Below are 20162 nucleotides of genomic sequence, written 5' to 3' on the forward strand. Positions count from 1 at the left end.
CTCAAGCAGCCCCCCTTCCACGCCCCAGCCCCCCTTCTGGGCCCCATACCTTGCAGCATGGCCGACGTGGTGTAGTAGTTGAAGGGCACGTTTTTCACCAGATATTGCTCTGGGTCCAGGCTGGCCAGCTTGGCGCCCACCAGCACCGACTTTCCTGTGCCCGCCATCCCCACCAGCATGAGTGGTCGCCGCCGCTCCAGGAGCCGCTCCATGAAGTAGCACAGGCGGACGGTCTCGCTCGTGTGCACCAGACAAGCCTGGAACGGAACACGAGGAGCGTGCCAGGGGCACATGGGAGCAACAGGCACCGCAGAATATTCTGGAGCCTTTAGAAAAGGGATTCTGCTGTCACGGCAGATCTTGCCACCACGGGCAGGAGGGCCTTCCCCAATACCCACAGAGAGACTATAAACTCCTCCTCTGGGCAGAGGGCACCCCTGCCCTCCTCCGCCAGCTCCATCAGCCTCCCTGTGGCCTCGCTAAGGTATTTCAGAACCTTCCGCTCCCACAGTCTCCCCTTGAGCGCCCCCCCCCCCCCCCCCCCCCCGCCCAGGTTGCCAGTGGGGTCTGGAAATCAAGTGATCTGGCCTCTGGAGAGGGGCGGGGCTTGTGACTTCTTTTGCACCTATGACTTCCTCTGAAAGGCAAGTAGCTGGAGATGACCAGTTCCTAACAAGGTTGAACCTATCGGATGCTGACACGGGAATGCTTCCAGACTTGCTGCAGACTCTCGGGATGACTGCATTTTCTTGGTCCCTCAGCCACACTCACCTGCAAGGGCATCTCAGGGTCGAATTCAACCCGGGGGATGAGTGTGGACCATGGCTCAAATTTCTTGGTCTCTGGGTCTATGTAATAGTCAAAGACGGTTCCCTGGGAAGGAAACTTGACTGTCTTGAACTTGGTCAGCCACCACTTGCTGAACTCCGCCCGGTAGTCCACAAGCTGCAAAACAAAGCAGGTGGATATCAGGCTGTCAGAGCTGGAGAGCCGGGACAGGCTATCCTGGCATCAGGCAGTGGGGGGGGGGGGGGGGGGGGGTGACGTGCTCCTGCTATGCAGGTGCGTCTGATGGGCCAGCTTTTCTGGGAAGGACACACTGCTCTGCCCAGGATCAGCCCTGAACCTGGAGCAGCTAAGCAGGGGCCTCCCTCGATCATGTACGAGAGCCTGGTCTGACCATGCCGCTGAGCGTCCCTGGCACTGGTGTGCTCAGAGCCGTTGCAGGGTGGAGCACAGAGGGTGGCGGGAAGGGTACAAGAACACGGAGGAGAGCCCACGACCACAGGGTGGACAGGTGTGGCCAGCAACTCCCGGAGAGATGGACTGACTCCTGAGACTGAGCGATGCCCAGCGTGGCAGCCAGGGAGGAGATGAAGAGGGCCACTGCTGACACTTGGAGCACAGAGTGGTTGAAAAAGAAGACTCGGAGGGAGCCGCTTTCTGTGCTATTTCCTCATTGCAAAATGAGGGTCCCAGAAAAGAAAGTTTCTAAGGCTTCTTGGAGGGCTACATTTTTAAAATCTAGGAGAAGCAGAGAGAAAGCCGTACTGGTCTCTGAGAGAAGGATTAAGTGGAGGCATATAATTTACATGCATGCCTCTTAAATCACATGCCTGTGAGAGTTGCTTGCGGAATTTGGAGCGCTAAGGAACATGTGGGAGATGGTGAGAGGTGGGATGGATGTTACAACCAGAGCCCGGGAAAATAGGAAATTAATTAATTTTTAATTCTAAATTCATTAATTCTCCCAGCTCACCTCCGTTTTGGATTCTTAGACTATGGCTTTGCCCTGGGAGGTGGAAACGTCACACCTCTCTCCTCGAAAGAGCCCAGGATCTTCCCAGATCAGAAAGAGCAGATCCAGACTCTCCACCTGCAGCTGTTTAGTCCCGTGTTGTGAGAGAGGCCCCGGGCACTTACAATGAAACTGAGTCAGTTTCTAAACGTTCAACAGCTGAATGTTTAGGGGAACGTTAATAATAAGCTCATATGTGTGCCAACACCATTCTAAGTGCTTGTCCCATATTTATGTTGGGCAGTTAGACCAGCATCCCTTTTACCCTCACAACCACCCCACTCTGATCCCCTCTCCTTTGCACACAGGGGGAAATAAGGTGGGGAGAGGCTAAGGTACTTGCCAGGGCCCCCTAGATACTAAGTGGAGGAGTTAGAATTCAGATTTAGACTCCGTGTCCTTAACCTCTGTACGATATTCCTGACAGCCGGAATCAGTTGTAAAAGACTGATCTATGTAATTTTGAATATGTTGTTTCTAGATAAACTACCTTTTATTTGGAGGAAACTAAGTAAAGAACAAGGCTGGGAATGCAGGAAGTTTTAGGGAATCAGATGCCGAGATACTCCAAATCAACATCCCTACCCCAGATGAGCATGAAGCTACAGCTGCCAAGTCTGCTAGACAGATACGACCCTGGTTTCCTATCCCTACATGTCAATAAGTCTTTGGTCCAACCTCCTATGAAGAGATCTGTCTTTCAGGGGTGATGGGATGTGATGGTTAAGCCGGCCTGGTACAGAGTGGCACACGCTTGTTCTGGCAGATATGCAGAAGGCTAAAGGGATTCCTCCTACCCAGGCTTCTACAGCACAAGATCATTGTGCCTATAAAACACACATCACTTTGAGGAGTACTGTACTTATACCTCTAGTTGTTCAAACTCAAACACTGCACCTCTCCGTGAAATCAGGGACACGGCCACTAACTCGAAAAGCAGCAGCTCCAAATACCTTCCAATCTCATGTCTCACATCATAGGGCCCTTCCATGGGGGCTAGTGTCTTTAAGAGAGCAATGGGTAGACACCTGAATAGGTTGATGCTTTCCTGTGAATTCTGACACTTAGCTGTCCTATCTTTCACCTCTTTGCTGGAAGACTGGTTTTTGCCACTGTGGACTTGAATGTGAGTGTCAACCTCAACACACCCTCTTACCTGATCTTGGATTATCGCTCCACCGAAAGCCCAGATGGCAGCAAACACAAAGTAGAGCTCATAGGTTTCCTTGGGACAGTCGGCAGGAATGTTCTCCTCGGTCAGGAGACACTCGAGAAGGTGGCAGAGTGTCTGAACCATGCTCTGCTCCGGGATCGGAATTATCCTCTTAAATCTGCAGAGAGAGACCGGATAGGCTCTAAAACACTGGGGTTTCCATCCCAGAGGCATCGCTGGACAGCGGTGGAACCCATTTGGGTTCAATGGACTCATGAATTGTCCAGTTCTTTGGGAATCCAGAGGACCACAGTGCTATTGAACCTCTATCTTCATCAGTTGTTTGTGGACCAGCTCCCTTTGTAAAGAAGTAAGGGCCAGGAGTGCTCCTGAGAAGGTTCCTTTCCTCCTCTTCCTCTCCTCTAACACCCTCCCCCTCTCCTCTCCCCTTCTCTGAACACTGACGATCCTCTCTCACTCCTTGGGAATGTCACAGCAGCAACCCAGCGAGGACATTGCTCAGCAGTTTCACTCCTTTCACAGCTTCTTCGATTGTCAAAAAGCAGCAAACTCAAGGTGAGCGTGATTGATTCTGAGGTTCCACAGCTTCAGCTCAGGTGAGGGCTGACCATTAAAACACCCTGAAAACATTCCTCTGGGGCCAGAGCCTCACCTGGGGGGCAGAGTGGGCCAGGTAGATGGCTATTTTATACAATCTTGATTTACCTGTTGGATTTACTTCCGCTCCCAAAAATGTGCCTCTGTGACCTTGTGCTGGCCCGGTTTTGTACTTTTAGTCTTGGCCTGGAGGTCTTGACTGAAGGCAGATATCAAGAGGTGCACAAAGGCGCATCTATGCCCATGGGAGCAGGAGGACTTGCACACACACACACACACACACACACACGGGCACTCTCATCCCACCACGCATACCCAGAGTGCACCATGTGCCCACACACTCAGCCTCTCCTGCATGCCTGCCCACGTGGCTACCCCCATGGGAAGATGGGCTCACAGGCCACACAGAAGCAAGGTTCACTGTTATAAAATGAGCAATGCCATCAACTGACACCTCGAAAGTCATTTACTGGGCCTCAGAGTTGCTTAGTGGTCCATAGTCTTCAATGTGTTGTGTTTGTGCTTGTTTTTCATCTGGTCACAATCTCTACAGCAATGCTATGAATAGTCTAATGGTCTAGGCATTACTTCCAGGAGAAGTGAGAAAACTGATAGACTTTCCTTCATCTTTGACACATATTTGTAGTAGAATGTCAAAACGGAACCGTCCCGGGTTCTGTTTTGGGTGAGGCACCAAGACAATAAAGGGGCCAACTACTCGCATGCTTCAAACTGAGATTCCAGGCAACCGAGGGGCTTTGCAACCCGGGCCTCCTGTCTTCTCAAATGGATAGAAGATCACAGTGGGAGACACTGGAGGGACTAGAAATGAGCATAGAGGATTTTGGAGGGAGCGCTTTGGATGCAATGAGTGCCCCCTCTCCATCAGGAAGGCAGGGACTTGGCTAAAATGAGAGCTGGAGACTGGGGCTTCAACAGGACAACTCAGAGGTGGCAAAGGACCATGCCAGAAAAACCCTGAAGAGGCCTGTTCATCATAGGGTAGCAAAGGGGCCACCCTGAGGAGTCTGCATGAGGAGTTGATGGAGGGGGAGCATGATGGCTGATGGAGAGGCACTGACTTTAAGGAAAGGCTTATAAGGGAGATCTCCACCAATGAGGAAGGGCCCAAGGAACTCACAAAAGCTTCTAAAGAGAAAGAGATTTCCAAACCTGCCACAGTTAGGGTAATTAAGGCCCTAACTGTGGTTCCACTCTGTGAGGCCTTTCCTGCCCCTCACTCTTTTCTCTCTGTCCCTCTTCAAGCCCGAGGCATCAGAAGCTACAGCTGGTGAGGGGGCAACTGGTAGAGTAAGAAGAGAGGTAAAGGACACTCCCCTTTCCCACTGCAGGTAGAGAGCTGCAGGCAGAGAGCTGCAGGCAGGTCTGAGCTGTGCGGGCAACCAGAGAGAGAGAGAGAGAGAGAGAGAGAGAGTGTGTGTGTGTGTGGGGGGGGGTAGGGGGAGAGAGAGAGAGGTTGTATGACTAGAAGTGATCAGATGCTTTTGTGGACCCTGAGAAAAAACATACCTTCTAAGAAGGGCTCCCAATGACTGACTGGGCTCAAACTGCATGTCAGGGAGAAGCTTCCACTGAACTGCCTGCCTGCACTGTGTCCTGCCATCTGCCAGCCCTTTAAAGGAGTCCCTGGAATCTTATTTCAACCAATAGGACTGAGGCTTTCCCCATCCAATCAGAGCTGTGCAGCTCTGACCGGAAAGGCTCTAACTAATCAGGACAGTGCCTTTTGGACCAATCAGACTTCCAGGATTTGGAGTCTTCATTTGCATAAAGAAAGACTAATCAGGGACCAGGGGCAGTGACTTCTGTCTATATAAGTCAGCTTTCCTGTGGCTCTGAGAGATCACTTTCCCTTTCTACCAAAGGCTGTTTCTCTTGCTGAGCTGCAACAAAGATGTCTCACCAGAGCAGCGTATACCAACCCAGGCCAGAGGAGACCAGAGCAGAGCAGACTGGAGCAGATCGGAGCAGCTTGGAGCAGCTTGGAGCAGAAGCCGTCTAGCTGGAGAGGGGCCTGGGCCCAGGGCTGCCTCATAGCCATGTTGTTTTCACAGCTGCGTTGTTTCACAATTGAGCTGTTTTGCACTGAGTCAAGTTTCCTTCTTCACTGCACCCCAAGTTGGGGGTTCCTATTGGTATTGAATTGGCACCAGTGACCATCGGTTGACACTTTATAATCACCCATTATGAGAACTGCTTGTCAATAGAAAAATTACTCTGTGTTGACATCACACAGCTTCCAGTCACAGGGCCACATAGACCGGCATCACAATACAATACTGTGAAGAATAAAATAGAAGACTTGGAAGTAAGAGCCTGTTACTAACTAGCTGTGACGCTGAGGGACCATCACGGCACCTCGGCTCTTGTATGTACAGGACGGTTAGTCCCCTTGGGGATGTTGTGAGAATTAAATGAAATAACACAGAGCAGGCACCATAAATGACAGCTATGCTTTTTTTCTTGAGAACCATAGGGTTCAGAGATGAGGCAAGAGTTGTCTCCGGATAGACTTAATACAGAGCCTTCCAAGCCTGTTACAAAGGCTTGTGCATGCTTAGGAGCACACGTGTATGCAGACACATACACGCACATTCACATACAAATTGACACACACCACACGCACATACACACAAATAGACACACACTGACACACAAACAGACACATACACCACACACACACAGACACACACCACACACACAGATATACACCACACACATACACGCACTCACAAACAACACCACACCACACACACACACACACACACACACACAGACACACACACAGACAAGAGTTTGGCATCTCTTGTTCTAAATGCCCAGAGTGGGAAAGGGCCATTTAGTCAGAGGATGTATTGGACAAGTGTCTCAGCAAAAGATAAGGAACAGGGGTGTAATATTTTCCCCAAACCTTCCCCTTCCCTGGTGTTTTAACTCTGTAGCCCCTGCCCATTGGTGACACTCCCCATCCCTGTCCTTCCGGACACTGCCTGCTGCCACAGGCCACCAAGGCGTAAAGGTTTTTCAAATGTTAATTAAAATGTTGAAGTCTGGAGAAATAATTATTGATGCCAAAACAGAAAACTTACAAAATAAAAATTATTAAATGCTTAAATATCTAAAAATATATCACTATGTACGCTACTCAACTGCAACTCAATTTTTGGTTATATAAAGTTAATTCTCAGCGTGGGTGGGTTTTGATAGGGTGGAGGCAGGGCATATGAAATAGGAGTGCCTGGGCCTCGCACTGGACACTTCTCCTTTTGCACGTGTGAACAATTCTCTATCCTGTTTGACAGACCGACAGATAAGGAGCCAAGGATCACTTTGAGCGATGGACTTAATTTCTGGGGAAAATAACCCTGAGCCTAACTTGTTGAATCTTCAGGAACTGTGGACCTCTGAGTCATGTCGCCCTCACAAGCTCTGAGGGTGAGCTTGGCTGAACTAGAGGGCTGGGATGCCTGGTTCACAGGATGATGCAGCAACTGGCAAGAAAAGCGAGTGCACAACAAAAGCAGGTTCCAGGCACTGGGACCCCTCTCTGCAGACACATAATATTTTTGCTATAATAAGGATCCTTTTGATTAAAAGTAATTAACTTCCTGTTTAGGTGATAAGTGGTCAGAGTGTGTTGCTTTTACTTTTGCAAACCCAGAAGGGGAAAAATGAACTCACAGTGTCCAGAGGGGCAGGGCCAGTCAAATGATGCACTGTGCCTGATTCCGCGTTATCTGGGCCATGAACACGCACAGCCAGAAACAGGATGTGAGCCCTATGTGTCACTGACAGGTGTCATCTTCACCTCTAGGTCTGCTGATCTGGCCTGTAGGAGGGCCAACTGTGTGCCCTGCAAACTGCAGGATCTCAGAATTGTTATCTGATATTGCAACTTAAGCCTCCTTCAAATACATTCATGTGGCACTCACAGGAGATATTTTAAATCTCCCTCCTCTTCACTCATCTTACTTCCTGCCTGAATAGGCATCCACGGTCAATCTAATGTGTGTTCCCTTTGCCACCTGCCATACCTGGAGGGGACTGCTCTAGGGACATCTGACTTCAGGGACAGGACAGAAAGAACACCAGTGGGACACACAGTGTGAGCCAATGGGCTTTTACTGCTGCTCTAACTTGCTACCTTCCTTCTTTCTTGGCCTACCTGGTCCTGAGTGTGTCCAAGCAGGTTGGAAGATACTTGTCAAACAGAATGCTCAGGTTGGCTCTCTCTGTCTGGATCTCCCTCTTGTCGATCCAGCTGCTGACTGGAGGGTTCCATCCCAGGTCTGCCGGGTTGATGTACAGTATCCCTGGGGGGCACAGGGAATATTGTTCAATGAATTTTCCATGGATGTCAGTATATTCTTCATCTTACAGGGTTATTTTATCTGTTTAGAAAATATACAGAAGTCTGGACTCAAAAAGAACAGAGATCTGGCCAAGGTCTGAGAGGCCAAATGGGTTTGCTCTCAGGACCAACTCCGATGGACGGATACTAGCTCAGGGAAAGCAGTGGTGGGAAGGACCCTAAGGCCAAGTCTCAGCTCTGGAGGAAAGAAGGCTGTGGTTGATTAGAGATACTTGTCATGGTTTGGGAGTATATAGTGGATTAATGGTGGCCTCAAAATGATATGTTCATGTTCTAATCCCTACAACCTATGAATGTGATTTTATTTGAAAAAGGGCCTTTGCAGGTGTGATTAAGGATGTTGAGATGAGATCACCCTGGATTACCTGAGTGGCACATTTACAAGTGTACTTATAAGAGACAGAAGAAGAAAGACACACAAAGGAGAGGGCCAGGTGCAGGCAGAGGTGGAGGCTGGAGTCATGGGGCCCTAAGCCGAGGAAACCCTAACTGGAAGGTGCAGGGAAGGATTCTCCCCTCGAGGGCTGACACCTTGATTTCCAGTGTCTGGATCTCAAAACTGAGAGAATAAATTTCTGTCGTTTTAAGCCACCACGTTCACAATAATTTGTTACAGCAGCCCTAGGAAACAAATGCAGAGTATGAGGGAGAATTCTCCCGGCCTGTGTTTTCCAACCTCAGCACAGGTCTTTGAAAGGGACTCTGATATTATGGCAGAGCTCAAACAAGTTCCGTTCATCCTCTGGTCTCTGCTGGAAATTTGGCAGTGGAGTTAGAGGAAAGCTAAGGTAGAAGTTGTTTTGTCCACCAGGATGTAGTGAGAGTCACAACGTGTGGTTGTCTCCGTTGACATGGAAGCTAAAAGTAGCCTGATTTCAGGCATGTAAGTCAGGGGACAGTTGTCCAGCTCAGGGGCATTTCCCTTCCCATTCCTGACACATTTCTGAATGAAGAAAACCACATGGGCCTGGCCTCAGACACTTGATCACCCTTGTGGATATGGATTAGGACTGTGAATGGGAACAGAGTTTAGGATGATCGATGTCTGGCTCCTGTCTGGAGCTTCCCCCAGAGCCAGCAAGATCATATGTAAGGCTGGAGGACCTGTCTTCAACTGCACAGTTTATTTCTACTTCCTTAGGCTGTACCTGCTCTGGAGACAGTTGCTGGCGTGGCCATGCGCAGGTGGCTGATCTCAAAGAGGAGCCTCATTGTGGGGTTCAGAGGGATCCTCTCGTTGCTTGCCAGGGTCAACACCTGGAGACAACAGGAAGGGACACGTCAGGTAGGAGGAAGGATGCATGGCCAGCTGCTGGAGGTTTGGCTGATTTCTCTTGGTAGGGACTATGAAGGATTATTTTCTCCTTTATGATTATAGTTGACCTTGAACAACACAGGGGTTGGGGTGCCAACTGGCCATGCAGTCAAAAAATCTGCATATAACTTAAGTCAGCATTCCACATACACAGATTCCCAATGACCAATGAACCCTGGAAAAATGAGAGTTTGAACTGAGCAGGTCAATTGGAAAATCTACATATCAATGGAGCTGTGCAGTTCACACATGTGTTGTTCAAGGGTCAGCTGTGTAACTCTTTCTAAATTTTCCCCAACGACTCTCTCTCCCCTCCTGTATCCCCTGTACCCCATCCCTGTGTGTGCGTGTGTGTGTTTGTGTGTGTGTGTACTGAATCAGGAAAACAGTTATCTAAAAAGTTTAAATTGATGTCAATGATTCAAATGAACTAGACCATATTGGGATAATATTATTAAAAGAATATAAGCTAAGGCTTCACATTACCACAGTCGTGTTTTTTTTTAAAGCAGTGCCTCTGGGAGAGCACACATTTATCTTATAAATCTATAAACGCTGAAGCCATTGTAAACCTCTAATCTGGATGCTCCTCTGAACCAGGTCAGGAGCAGCTATCAGCTTAACAGCCACTTTAATGGCGTCAGTTAGTGTTTTATATTTTTGTTGCAAATAGACATTTTTTTGGTATCATGTAAATTTGGATTCCCTTTTACATAAATATTTTATTTATTTATTTATTTATTTATGAACATGCCCACTGGCTTTCTTTTTTGTTTATTATTTTTTGTCTATAAAAAATAAAATATATTCTCCATGAATAAAAATTTGTACCATTGAGGGTGTTTGACAGGCTTAGTTTCTGATCCTATTTCCTTATTTATAAAAAGAGAAATAAGTAAAAAAAATTTAGTAGATGATTTAAAACCCCTTTCAGCTCTAAAAATTAATCTACCTGCAGAAGATTCTGAAGGAAATGATAACAGTGTTGAAAATGGAACAAGCAATGGCAGTGCTATTAGGAAGCGAAAGCGGCTCATTCGGATGAACCAGTTCTCAGGTGTCTATTAAAAAGACACTGGTAATAGAGGAAATCAGGATCTTGGGGAGATATTTGCACTCCATGGTCATTTGGAGCATTACTTACAATAGTCAAGTATGGCAACCACCCAAGCATCCAGCAATGGGTAAATGGTAAGAAAATGTAATATTATATTATATATATATATATAATATTATATTATATTACTTGGCCATAAAAAGAAGGAATTCCTGCCATTTGTGACAACATAGATGGACTTGGGGAGCATTTTGTTAAGTGAAATAAGTCAGATGGAGAAAAACAAATACTTGTATGACTTCACTTATATGTGGAATTAAAAAACCCAAACTCATAGAAAGAGAGGATAGATTGGTGATTGTAAGGGATGGGTGGGTGTGGGTGGGTGGAGGAAATGGGTGCAGGGGTGAAAGGGTACAATCTTCTAGTTATAAATGAATAATTCTGAGGATGTAATGTACAGCATGGTGACTAGAGTTAACAACACTAGTGGCTGAGAGAGTAGATCTTAAAAGTTCTCACCACACACACACACACACACACACACACACACACACACACACACACACGTGTACAGGTAATCATGTGAGGTGATGCAGATGTTTACTAACCTTCTTATGGTCATTATTTTCCAATATATGGGTATTTCAAATCACTATTTTGTACACCTTAAACTTACACAATGTCATATGTCAATTACATCTCAATAAAACTGGGAAAATGTTAAAAACAAAGAGATCAGTAATAATTCCTTACTTGGGCTCAGCCCTGGTGTGGACTCAAGGTTTCCAAGTGTGCCTGGGGGTTGGCTTCACAGGTGATTAGGGGTGACGGGGGGGGGGGTCCCTTCTCCCTTTGCTACCTTGTTGTCATCCATGACAGTGTTCAGAGACTCGATCCACATTGGATCTATGTCGCCATCCAGTAGAATCCACTTGGGCCCGTCGTGGGCGACGCGGGCCAGCTCCCTCATGATGGAAGAGAACAGTCCTGGAAGGAACCAGAGAGAGAAACCTCCTTTCCCATTTCACCTGGGCCTTCTTTTCTCGTAACACAGCCTTTCCCTTCCGGCTGAAACGTGCAGAGGCGGGTCAGAGCTGGCTTTTATTCCCTTCCGCCCAGCACCTGACAGTGCCCAGGGTGCCCCTCTGTGCTCCAGCTTGACTTTTTATAAGAACAGGAGCAGCAGCAGCAGCAAAACAACAACAAAACCTGATGAGAGAGCCTTTTAAGCAATAAGGGGCCCAGTGAATCATTTCAACAGCACCTGTAACATGATGGAATCGCATCAAACCTTTTTGGGTAATGTTTCCGCCCTTGGTAACTGCAGCCCAGGCGGATCTCTCGAATGCAGGCTTGGGGAGAAGGCGGTGTGATTCTAACTGGCACGACAGGAAATTTATATCTTTTGTGGGTAGAATTGATTTTTATGACACTAAGCTTTCCCAATGAATAATATGACATGTCTTTTTATTTATTCAAATATTGTTTTAGGTTCCTTAATAAATTTTTATAGTGTTTTCAATATATCTCTCTGGCCAAATCTATTCCTAAGTATATCATAGTTTTTACTGCTACTGTGGATGAGATTTCCCCCCGCCCCCGCCACGTATTTCCATTTTTAACTGGCTATCACTAGTACAGAGAATGGTTACCAAATTTTCTGTATTTATTTTATATTTACATACTTTTAATAAACTTTCTTATTAATTCTAGTGATTTTTCAATAATGCTTCTTGAGTTTTTTTAGGTATAAAGTTGTATAATGTGCAAAAAATAAACTGTCCCCCTCCCTCAATGCATACCATGCATTCCATTTGCTTGTCTACAGCATTCTCCAGATCTCACCAAGCAATGCTGAGCAGTGGTGTTGATGACAGGTCTCCCTGACTTAACCTTGGTTTTCATATAAATGGCTTTAGTTTCTCACCATTCACAATGCTTTCTTTTTCCTTTTGGCTTTAGGTAAACAGTATTTTTCATATTTAAGGGATCTCCTTCTATTCCTATTTTACGTAGAATTTTAAAAATTAGGAACAGCTACTGAATTTTTAGCATCTATTGATTGATCAAATAATCTTATGTCTTTTTAAAAATGTTTTTATTGATTTCAGAGAAAGGAAGGGAGAGGGAGAGAGAGACAGAAACATCAATGATGAGTCATTGATTGGCTGCCTCCTGCACGCCCCCTGCTGGGGATCAAACCCGAAACCTGGGCCTGTGCCCTGACTGGGAATCGAACCCAGATCTTCAGGTTCATGGGTCGATGCTCAACTGCTGAGCCATATCGGCTGGGTGATAATTTTCTCTTTTAATTTGTCAGTTCTTTATATTAACACTTAAAAAATAGTTGACCTATCCTCATATTCCTGAAGTAGATTTTTTTTGGTCAAAATGTATTAGTCTTTTGAGATGCTGTTGGATTTTACTTACTGATATTTTATTAAGAATTGCCAAATCTACGTAAATGAAAGTGGGCTATTGTTTTCGGTTCTACATCGAGGTTGATATCAAGATTTCCTGACTCTATAGAATAAATGGAGAGGTGATTTTTTTTATGATTTTAGAGTTATTTTTTTTTTTGTTCTGCTACTATTTGAAATTTCCTTTTCATTAGTTTACTTGTTTTCTATTTCTTATTGAGTAAATGTTGTTATTTTGTATTTTGCTAGGGGATCATCTGTTTCTTACAGCTTTTCAGTGTGTCATTTAATGAAATGCTCTCTTCTACTTTAATCTGGTCTGTATCTACTGTTACATCTTCTTTCTGATTCCTAAGCTTAATACTTTTACTCTTTTTTCCTATTACTCATGCATATGATGAAGGTATTTGTCTTTACAAAGAATCAACATTTATAATTATTTATTCTTACTACAATTTTTTGGTTCCTTCCTACTAATTTCAGCTTTATCTTTATTAGTTTCTTCTCCCCAGCTTTTTTTTTTCAGTTTTAGTTTATTACTGTTTGAACAATTCTTAGGATGCATACTGACTTTATTTCCAGCCTACCTCCTGTAATAAAAGAGTTTAGGTTTTTCCCTTATTGACTTCAGAGGTATCCCAGAGGTTTTGTATGAAGTGTTCTTCTCTTATTACTTCCTAGAGGGGTTGCAATTTAATTTTCTATTTAATCCAGGGGTTAAGTGAGCATTTCTTGATTTGCAAATAGTAAATTATTTCTTGCTATTTGCTTCCAGCTCTACTGCATTATTATCAGAGAATGTGGTCTGTAAATTGATGATTTTGAATTCATTATGGCATTTTCTGTGGTCAACTAAATTTCTAATTTTTGGAAATGTTCCATGAATGAACCAAGAAAGGAACATTTTCTATCTATTAGATGTGAAGTCCTATAACTATGTGTTATATTGAGTTTGATGATGCATTTCCCAATTCTTCTATGTCTATACTCATTTTTCTGTCTACTGGATCTGTCAAATTTTGGAAAAGGTGTATTAATATAACCTACTTTATTCCTATTTTTAACAAGTTTTTCTAAAAATTTTAAAAGGGTATATTCCATTTACTTGAAAGTTCTCTTGCTTAGTAAACACAGGTTCGTGATTATTATACATTGTCTTTGTCAATTTCTCCATATTTAAGTATATATTTAATAAAAATATAATTAAAATTCCAATATCATATAAAGTTTGAATTATATTATGTGAGCTTAAATTTAATATATAATAAGATATGCCTGAGACTAGCCAAGGAAAGCACAAAAATACATTGAAGAGGAACTTACTTCATCAGATATTAAAATGTTATAAAATAATTGTAAGCAAAATAGAATTACATTAGTATAGGATTAGATAAATAGGTGAGTGGAACAGAATGGAAAACTGAGAATCAGATCTCTGTGTATATGACAAGCTGGTGTTTAAATTCAGAGGGAAAGGATGGTTTACTTAATAAATAGCCCTGGTACATTCAGCTATCAACCTGGGAGGAAATTAAGTTGATTCTCTACCTTGCCTCATACTAAGACCCCAAATAAATTTCAGATGTAAAATAAAATCTTTAGGAACAAGTTTATGATAGTATAGCTAAGCTGAAAGTTAGAAAGAATTATAAACTAAATGGGAACCCCAGCTACTAAAAAGACTAGAGAGACATAATTTCCTTTTTTTAAAGTGCACGGTCCAGATACTGGAGTGATGCATTGACAAGCCAAAGAATGTCAAGGACTGCTGGCAACCACCAGAAACTAGGAAGGATTCTTGCCCAGAGCCTTCAGCACTGTGTACACATCAATTTTTGGATGTGGCCTCCAGAAGTGTGATAAATTGTGTCTCTATCAAAGCTAAAAATAAATGAAAATAAAAAGTGCATTGTAAATATGTCACCAAACGTCTATAGACAAATGGTAGCTAAGGAAAACCAATAGCAATGTATACAACAGATAAAGGGTTAGTGCTTTGATATAGAAAGAACGCTTACAAAGAAATAACAAGGGGAAATAAAACCATAAAACAGCCAACTACTAGCACCAATAAGAAGGAAAAGAACCTAAGCCTCATCAATAGCCCATGAAATAAAAATTAGAAAAGCAGCTCATTAAGTCCCCTTATTTTTGACTTCTGATTGAAGGCCCTAAATTAGAGGAATTCAGACAGTTTGACCCTGATGTAGGTGGATATTGAGACACTAGGAGGGAGGTGAGGCTTCCTCTTTCCAGGAGCTACGTGGGTTTTAGAAAGAGGTCAGGTCCCTGGTGGTTTGTAGGGATCTGTCTCCCAGTGACCGGAGACCCTTTCCAACATGTACCTGTGATTTTTATTCTTTGAAGGTGATGCTGAGGTCTGCACCAAGTGAACATGGGAATGGGACCCTCTGGATCGCTGTAGAAGGGACCACGGTTCTAGGACTCTTCTGAGATGAATGATGTCATTAACATCACCGGGGCCTGGCCCAGGCATCTCCTGTAGCAGCATCCCCATCACTTCTGGGCAGCCTCACAGGGAGAGGTGCCCCCCGGGTGACGCTGACTGCACTGCTCATTTGGGAATGAGCTGTGCACCCCCCACATCACTCACGCCTCCAGCCCGCTGCCAGGCAGTGTGAGACTCCACGACACGCTCTAGCATTGCTGAGCGACAGCCCAGTGCCTGCCCTGCTTTATCCCCTTTAGGTCCCTCTCTCAAGGGACAGCTGGAAGAGTCTCCAAGGGGACAGAACATCTGAAGGGCTGTGTTTTCTTCCTGTCTCTGGTCCTTTCTGCCTTTTTTCCCCATCCCAAACAGATCAGCCCCATGTTCTCTCCTCAGTTCACCCCACTCCACTCAAGCCTGCCCAAGGGGCTCTGAGGAACGCGGGAACTTTCTTCGAGGGCTACCCATCTCTCACCATCCTTCCATTCTCGTGTGGCCGGGCTGATGACGCCGAAGAGCTCATCGTTTGTGACTGCTTTGGGGTTGAGGTCAGTCCAGATGGGGCGGCGTTTCATGATCTGATAGGTCTTGTGCAGGGACCTCAGCACCTGAGACTTGCCGGTGCCAGCGCTGCCCACCACGAACACAGAGTGCCGCACCGCCAGCAGCTCCTCCAGCTGGACCACCTAGGGGCAGGAGACTCAGCTAGAGAGAACCACCTGTCTCACCTGCATCCCACTGCTCTGTGGGCCAGGCTGGTGTCTGAGGTGAGACCTGGCATCAACAGAGGAAGGGTTATTCACTCAAGAAATGATGGGGTACTAAGTGGAGGGGCAACACAATCCATTTATTCACTTATTTGTCATTCAGTCATATAATTATTAGCCAACAACTAAGTGCTAGAGAACAGACCCGTTGAGGGCGATTCAGAGATGACCCTTCTGCCCTCTATGATCTTGGCGAGATGGAGAAGGGAGTCATGTTGACAAATTATTCTATTGCAAAGTGAGCTGCGTTATAGTAGAGGTATTTATAAAGTGCTGTGGGAACAGAGAGGAGGGAACAATTGATTTTGTAAAGATACAGGGAACCGAAAAGTGTTCAGAGGAGCAGGCACTGGAACTGGGGCTTCGGGGATGAGTGGGACTTTCCCTAAAAGATGAACAGGAAGGATACTCCAGACAGAGGTAACAGAATGAAGGTTTGTGGTGTGACAGAACATAATGTGGTTGGCCAGACGGCGTGATGAGGCTGGAGTCAGGGAGTTCCTGGGGACAGGGGTAGCACTGGAGGTCTCTACTCTTGTTCCAGCTTGCCTCCAGGTCGCCTTTCCACACTGTTGGAGTACACTTGCTGGAGAGAAAACCCAATCATGTCACTGCCATCACTGTGTTTGTTCCACGGGCCTTAGACTAACTTACAAGATCCTCTTGCTATCTGACTCAAACCAGCCTCTAGTCTTCTCTCTCATCCCCCAACATGCACATCTCCGGTAGGTAATTACTTTTAATGATGCTCTTTCCTGAGTCTATGCCTTTCAACATATTGTCCCTTCCATTCAGTTATCCTTTCTCCTGCCCTTCTCTGGCCAGACCCTACACATCCCTTAGTTTAGGGTAGGTGCCCCATACCTACATCCTTTATCTTAACACTTATCACTATTGCAATGGTCACTTTTCTGTCTCCCTATTACATTGCCAGCTTCTTGAAGGCAGGCAGGGCTGGGCTTACCTCTCTATTTCAATGTCTAGCAGAGAATCTGGCACATACTAAGTGCTGAACAAATACTTGCTGAAAATATGAAAGATGGCTGGAAAGTCTGGACAAGCCCTATCATACAAGGTCTTGTCTGTTATGAGCTAACATATTTGAACTTTATTGCAGATCAGGTTTCTTGATTTTACACTATAAGATCCTTAATGGCAGAGAAAAGTGAACGAAAGTGGAAATATACTGAAATACTGGCAGGGTAGCGGGACAATAAAAAATTTTTTCCCCATACATTTTATTTATTTTTATATTTTAAAAAAATGATAAGTAAAAACTCCTATATTTTTAAAAACTTAAGATACAGGTATATAAAAATTCTATAATAACACAACCAGGGAATTAGAAGAAAAGTGGTATTTCTAAGCTCAATATGAAGGTGGGAGGTAAGCGGCTGTTTGGGGAAGCCGGATGATCAGCTTCCCTGGTGGCTGGATAGTCTGTTGAGCTATGAATTTGAGTTATGTTTTCCGAACGTTCAATGTTTTTCTGGTTCAGTGCCCAAAGCACCCCAGAGGAGAGTCTCAATCCTGGATCTTGTTTGCATCCTTCAGGGACTTAATGCAAGATCTTTCCTGATAAGGATGAGGAGATGGCTCAGGAAGGCCTCTGAGGAGCCAACATCTAATCTAACACACAGATGAAGAATCAGCAGTGTGAAGTGGCAGTGAGCACGCAGGCCTAAAGTTCAGCAGCAAGCGTGGGGAGCTCAAAGACAGGGAAACAGAGGAGTGTGGCATCAGCCAAGATAAAAGAGCTACGCAGGGGTCAGAGATGCAGGAATCAGTAGCTGAAATTTTATTCTAACTAAAACAGGAAACACTGGGAGGATTTTAAGCATGAAACTGACCTGAGATCCTTGCATTAAAACATTTGGAGGAGGGAAAGGGAGAGGAGAGAATAGGAGAGGTGGTGGTGGTGGTGCTCTGGCTGCTGAATACAGATGGTATTATATTCCTAGATTTGTTTTTTTTTTCATGAACTGATTCCCAGATACTGGAAAGACTTAAAATCACTTTCTAGTTCCATCAACTTATTTTTGTTTGCTTCAACAGGTTTAGTGAGATATAATTTACATACAGCAGATTCATATTTTTAAAGTGTACGGTCCAGTGATTTTTAGCATATTCAGAGTTCTACAAGCATCACTACTATTCATTTTAGAACATTTCAGTACCATGAAAGGAAAAACCGTACCCATTAGCAGTCACTTCCCACCCCTCCATGTCTACCTCAGCCCTATGCAATCTCTGATATATTTGCCTATTTTGGACATTTCCTATAAATAAATTCATAAAATATGTGGTATTTTGTGATTGGCTTATTTCACTTATGATGTTTTGAAGGCTCATCAGGCTGTGGCATGTCCAGTACTTCATTCCTCTCTATAGCTGAATAAAATTCCATTGTGTACACCACATTTCTTTATTATTTATCAGCTGATAAAGGGGTTATTTCTACTAACTGTTACAAATCCACCAACTTCTGACAGTATCATTTGTAAGATAAATGTACAAATATGCTCTACTTTCTTCTATTTTTTCCCCCTGTACATCTCCTATCTTCTTTCAGGTACATTATACTTTTTACATTGCCATGTTTGAAAATATCTACATTCTGTTCTGTACATATATTTAGGCATTTTATATTTTCCATGATTATAAGTTGAAGACAAATAGTGGCTGACATTTTTGTGATTGTAGATATTTTCACTACAGAAGAAAGTAGTTACCCGGAATATATTGTGTTCTCTGTAGGCCTGGTGTCGTGGCTTATTAGAGGAAGTTCTAGGCATCAATCTAAGGTCAAATGAATACTCTTTCCTTACACTACGTACATCAATCACTATCAGGTTACATTTACTTTTTAAAATTTTTTCATTTTTATTTTTAAATAATATTTTATTATTCAATTACAGTTGACATAACTTACAAAGTGATCACCCCAGTAAGTTTAGTAATCATCTGACACTTTACATAGTTTTTACAGCATTACTGACTATATTCTGTATGCTGTACTTTACATCCCTATAACTTTTTATAACTGGCTATTTGCACATCTTAATCCCTTCCCCGTTTTCACCAATTCCCCTAACCTTCCTCCCCTCTGGCAACCATCAAAATGTTCTCAGTTTCTATGAATTTGTTTCTGTTTTGTTTTTTCCTTTATTTGGTTCTTTAGATTCCACATATAAGTAAAATCATATGGTATTTGTTTTTCTCTGTCTGACTTATTTCACAGCACAATACTCTCTAGTTCCATTCATGTTGTTGCAAATGGCAAGATTACACTTTTTATGGCAGAGTAATATTCCATTGTATATATGTACCAACGCTTTTTATCCACTCATCCATTGATGGGTGCTTAGGTTGCTGGCTACTGTAGATAATGCTCCAATAAACATAGGGATGCATATGTCTTTTCAAATTAGTGTTTTGGGTTTCTTCTAATAAATACCCAGAAGTAGAATTGCTGGGTCCTTCTTTATCTCTTGTTATAGCCTTCATTTTAAAGTTTATTTTGTCTGAAGTGTTACTACAACAGTTTTTTCTTCATTACCATTTGTATAAAGTATCTTTTCCATCCCTTTACTTTCAGACTGTGTATGTCTTTCTATCTGAAGTGGGTCTCTTGCAGACAGCATATGTATGGGTCTTGTTTTCTTATCCTTTCAGCTACTCTGTATCACTTTATTGTAGTATTTAATCCATTTTCATTTAAAGTAATTGTTGACAGGTATGTAGTTATTGCCATTTATTATTCATATTTTTAATCTTCTCTTCTCCCTTTAACATTTCTTATAATACTGGTTTGGTGGAGATGAATTCCCTCAGCTTCTTTTTTGGGAAGCTCTTCTCTCCTTCAACTCTAAATGATAACCTTGCTGGGTAGAGTAATCTTGGTTTAAGTCTTTGCTTTCATCACTTTGAATATTTCATACCACTCTCATTTGGATTGCAGAGTTTCTGTTGAGACATCAGCTGACAGTCTTTTGGGAGCTCCCTTGTAAATAACTAACTGCTTTTCTCTTGCTGCTTTTAAGATGATCTTTCATCTTTGGCATTTTAATTACAATGTGTCTTAATGTGGACTTCTTTGAGTTCATCTTGCTTGGGACTCTGTACTTCCTGGACTTGCAAGTCTATTTCCTTCACCAGGTTAGGAAACTTTTCAGTCATTATTTCCTGA

The 20162-nt window shown here is 43.8% G+C and overlaps 1 protein-coding gene across 1 annotated transcript in view; it reads right to left on the reverse strand.

The window, feature by feature from the left end:
* DNAH9 (dynein axonemal heavy chain 9) overlaps nucleotides 1-20162 on the reverse strand; it is a 295671-nt gene that overhangs the window by 146105 nt on the left and 129404 nt on the right. The window contains exons 32-38 of the mRNA XM_087825845.1: nucleotides 15682-15892; nucleotides 11197-11324; nucleotides 9111-9219; nucleotides 7756-7903; nucleotides 2955-3129; nucleotides 772-945; nucleotides 50-257 (exon numbers count right to left, since the gene is read on the reverse strand). Of these exons, the coding sequence (XP_087681971.1) occupies nucleotides 50-257; nucleotides 772-945; nucleotides 2955-3129; nucleotides 7756-7903; nucleotides 9111-9219; nucleotides 11197-11324; nucleotides 15682-15892 (1153 nt within the window). The remainder of the gene's footprint in view (nucleotides 1-49; nucleotides 258-771; nucleotides 946-2954; nucleotides 3130-7755; nucleotides 7904-9110; nucleotides 9220-11196; nucleotides 11325-15681; nucleotides 15893-20162) is intronic.

Source organism: Miniopterus natalensis, chromosome 17 (assembly GCF_054644295.1).
Source record: "Miniopterus natalensis isolate mMinNat1 chromosome 17, mMinNat1.hap1, whole genome shotgun sequence".
NCBI classification, from domain to species: Eukaryota; Metazoa; Chordata; class Mammalia; order Chiroptera; family Miniopteridae; genus Miniopterus; species Miniopterus natalensis.